The following is a 3744-nucleotide window of genomic DNA, read 5'->3' as shown; positions in this document are numbered from 1 at the left end:
TAAGTGGTAAAAGTAAAGCTAAAGGTACAAAATAAATGTAGTGGAGTAAAAGTACAAAGTAGCACAACATGGAAATACTCAAGTAAAGTACAAGTATCTCAAAATGTTACTCAAGTACAGTACTTGAATCAATGTGATCTCTGGTGGTTGAAGAGTTGTGGCTTTTCTGAACAGGCGCATTGGAGCCTTAATCAGTGCAAAGTGCAGAGCCCCTGTGTCCTGATAGTTGTGCGCACAAGGTGGAGTTTTCTGCTCCATCACCATCTACAAGGCGCAGTACCGAAGCTGTTGTCCTGAAGAGAGGAGGCTGTCAGCAACAGGAAGCAGCTGAACAACGGAAGCGTTTTTGCATTTCGGAATAATTTCACTGCTGCTCTGAGTAGAGGAGGTGTCTAGGAACATGCTGTCAACGCGCAGGTGAAACCCATCTGCTAATTGCACTCTACAAGTTCTTCGCTGCTACTACTTTCAAGTCCTCGTGAGGATTTGTTTAGTTTTCTTTGGTTAAGGTTCACAGAGATAGTTTTAAAATCTTGATAAATGTCTCGCAAGAAGTCCGCCAAAGGTAAAGCCGTGACAAGCAGCCCGTCAGCGGGCAGCCCCGCCGGGAAAGGGGCCGGGAAGACCGTGAGGAGCAGCCCGGGAATTGTTCAGATGAACGGCGTGGTCCATCCCAGCAGACCGTCCATCAGCAACAGCAGCGAGTTCTACGACATCGCTTTCAAGGTAGGATGCCTGCTGTTCAGTAAATGCACAAACAAATACAACTCACAAAAGTGGGCTCTAATTTCTATCATTAATGACCAAAACAACTTGATACCAAGAACAGGCCATAGAAGTCGTTGATATTACAAATCATATGGACACTTTTAGGCTTTTGTTTCCCTTTTTTAGGGCGAGAATATATGTAGTGAAGAAAGTGGCAATTACTAAGTGGGTTTGTGGTCTACTTTATTCATTGCCAGTGTCGTTTTCTTTTTAAGCTTTCATTGTCTCTCGTTTTACAACCTTCATTCATTAAACTGCAGCGTGCTCCTGACACCAGCTGTGTCAATGGTCGATCGATAACCTGGAAAGGTGCATATATCCTTGCACAAGCCTACAAACAAATCAACTGTTTGAATGCATGTTTGTTTCTGTCAGCAGCACCCTCTGGGATTGCGTTTACAGTGAGCGAGTTGTGTGCTTTACCTAACCATATTGTGAGTAGACAACTGTCACCTCACCTCGTTGTAACACAAGCACAGATTCACACACAGATGCTCAGTGTACTCTCGGCATCACTTCAAGGGACCTGTGCCACCTACTCTGTGTTTTGAAGCAGCTGTTTGATGTTAGTGCATGATGCCTTTGTGTTGCTCTTTTTCACAGAACAATTGGATTGATTGTTCAATCCAAGCCACTCGGAACTGTATATATTCATATTTAATTAGCTATATTTGTTTGGTGTTGGGACTACCACGTCTCCATTCAACACCATTGCAGCTAGAAAATAACAATTGAAGGAAAAGCAGCTTTCTCCAGTGTTTACCTGGGCTGAAACAAGATGTACTGCTACACACAAACTATAACTTGATTTAGTTCTGTGATCTGTAGCATATCGAAATCCAACTATTGTACACTTCAAATCATTATCTAAATATAACGTTTAGTTTGATGCTTCAAGGCTAGTTCAAAAGAGTTGTAGCGGTTAGTCTACCTATTACAATTAGAGATTTGCAGAGATTACTGTGCATCTTACTGATTTAAAATTGCCATTAAACAGGATTTATTCTGCTTTGGTCAGGGAGAAGATCGCATTTTATTTAGACAACCTTAGTGCAAGGAAAAATCTGGTGCCTGAACACTACTGCAAACATGTAGCCAATGTAGAGCTGTTTCATGCAGAAGGCTTTGAAGAAAGAAGAAAAAGCGATAGATTAATCCAGGAAAAGTTTAAATATGGAGAATGGGGATGCATCTTCAAACATGTTATCCATATTTAGTATCTGGCCCAGTTACATCCTGTCATTCATTTTCCTTGTCTTTCATCTCCTCTATCCTTCCTCTGTGCACCCAGGAGGCGCTTTTTGATTTCCAGGGTCTAGGACATCACAGTCCCTCAGCTAACCTGATAACCGTAATCACATCAAACCGTTAACTTCATCACAGCTCAGAATGAAAAGAGAAGGAATGAGGCTCAAGTCGGTTTTTTATGTGCGCACACACGATAAGATACTTATGATGGCTGTATACATTAACACACTGACAGAAAGGACATCCACTGGTAGCCAATATAAGCAGTCACACATGCATTCACATACACCCTCTTCACTGGATAGGCACCAGAATACCAGGACTAATTTAGCTGAATGATTCAAATGTCCTGTTTTTTCTGAGGACAAACAACCAGACACTGATATCAAATTAAACATAAGCAACGTCTCCCTGCTGTTAAGGCTCCTACATGGTGTTTCGGCTGATTTACCTCGTAGTTCTATCCCTCACACTCCCTAGTTTTACTTTTGATGTGCTTCTTAGTTTAGCCCTCCAGTGAAACCTGTCTTGAGTTGTTCCCTCTTGTATTCCTGTCCAGGTGATGCTGGTTGGAGACTCCGGTGTGGGGAAAACATGTCTTCTAGTTCGTTTTAAGGACGGCGCTTTCCTGGCTGGCAGCTTCATCTCCACTGTGGGCATTGACTTTAGGGTGAGTTTCCATCAATGCAACTCAAAACAACCAGCAGAAACCTGCAAATCACCCACATGCATGCGAAGTTGCGAACACACTGTCAGGTTTACTACCTTTGGTAAAACGGGGCCATTTATACTGATGGGCTTTTTTTTCAGATTCAGTGTTTTTATATGTCCCAGAGCTATGAGTCTTTCTTGTGTTAGAAGTCTCACAAGATAGGATATTGATTTCTTAAATTAGTTTGACACGCTTTCGTTTTTTAGTCTCCCTGGTTGATAACTGTGTCTCTCGTGTGCCAGTTTAGTAGTCCCACATGGGCAGCCAGGAAAAAACTTGTCCATCTTCTCTAATGATCACACTCGGGTGTCCAACACTCAGACGACCACTCAGAGCAACACTCTGACTCGGGGTAGAGGAAAAAAAGAGACAGTTTCTTCCCTGCTGCTCTACAGTGACCTCATGCACAGGGTCACGTCAGCCACAGTAACAGCTCTGGTTGTTTGCTCAACTACTGCTTTAGTGACTATCGCTTTTTTTGTGGCAATTTTGATGTAGAACTCATAGCCAATTTGTTTCTGTCATTGATTCTATAACGGATTATTATTTAAGTTAAATGCACTTAACATGAATGGGGAATTTACAATGTACTGTCTTACAAGATATCATTTTATATATCAAAGTCAACTTTATTGTCCATCTTTCAGTTCGAAAGATCGAAATACCGTTTCCAACAATCCCGACTATAAAAATACAAATATGTATATCATATAGAGCGGGGCAAAAAAGTATTTAGTCAGCCACCAATTGTGCAAGTTCTCCCACTTAAAAAGATGAGAGGCCTTTCATTTTCATCCTAGGTACACTTCAACTATGAGAGACAAAATGAGAAAAAAAAAATCCAGAAAATCACATTGTAGGATTTTTTTAATGAATTAATTAGTAAATTCCTCGGTAAAATAAGTATTTGGTCACCTACAAACAAAAAAAGATTTCTGGCTCTCACAGACCTGTAACTTCTTCTTTAAGAGCCTCCTCTGTCCTCCACTTGTTAACTGTATTAATGGCACCTGTTT

The 3744-nt window shown here is 41.2% G+C and overlaps 1 protein-coding gene across 1 annotated transcript in view; it reads left to right on the top strand.

Annotated features, from left to right (window-relative positions):
* Nucleotides 1-208: 208 nt before the first annotated feature.
* The window catches only part of LOC104960183 (ras-related protein Rab-26), a 40632-nt gene continuing 37096 nt past the window's right edge, over nucleotides 209-3744 (top strand). The window contains exons 1-2 of the mRNA XM_010788159.1: nucleotides 209-726; nucleotides 2576-2686. Of these exons, the coding sequence (XP_010786461.1) occupies nucleotides 541-726; nucleotides 2576-2686 (297 nt within the window). The 5' untranslated portion in view covers nucleotides 209-540. The remainder of the gene's footprint in view (nucleotides 727-2575; nucleotides 2687-3744) is intronic.

This window comes from Notothenia coriiceps, unplaced genomic scaffold (genome assembly GCF_000735185.1).
Source record: "Notothenia coriiceps isolate Sejong01 unplaced genomic scaffold, NC01 NC01_scaffold00031603, whole genome shotgun sequence".
Taxonomy (NCBI): Eukaryota; Metazoa; Chordata; class Actinopteri; order Perciformes; family Nototheniidae; genus Notothenia; species Notothenia coriiceps.
Note: the sequence above shows the minus strand (reverse complement) of the source record. Positions and strands in the feature narration are given on the sequence as shown.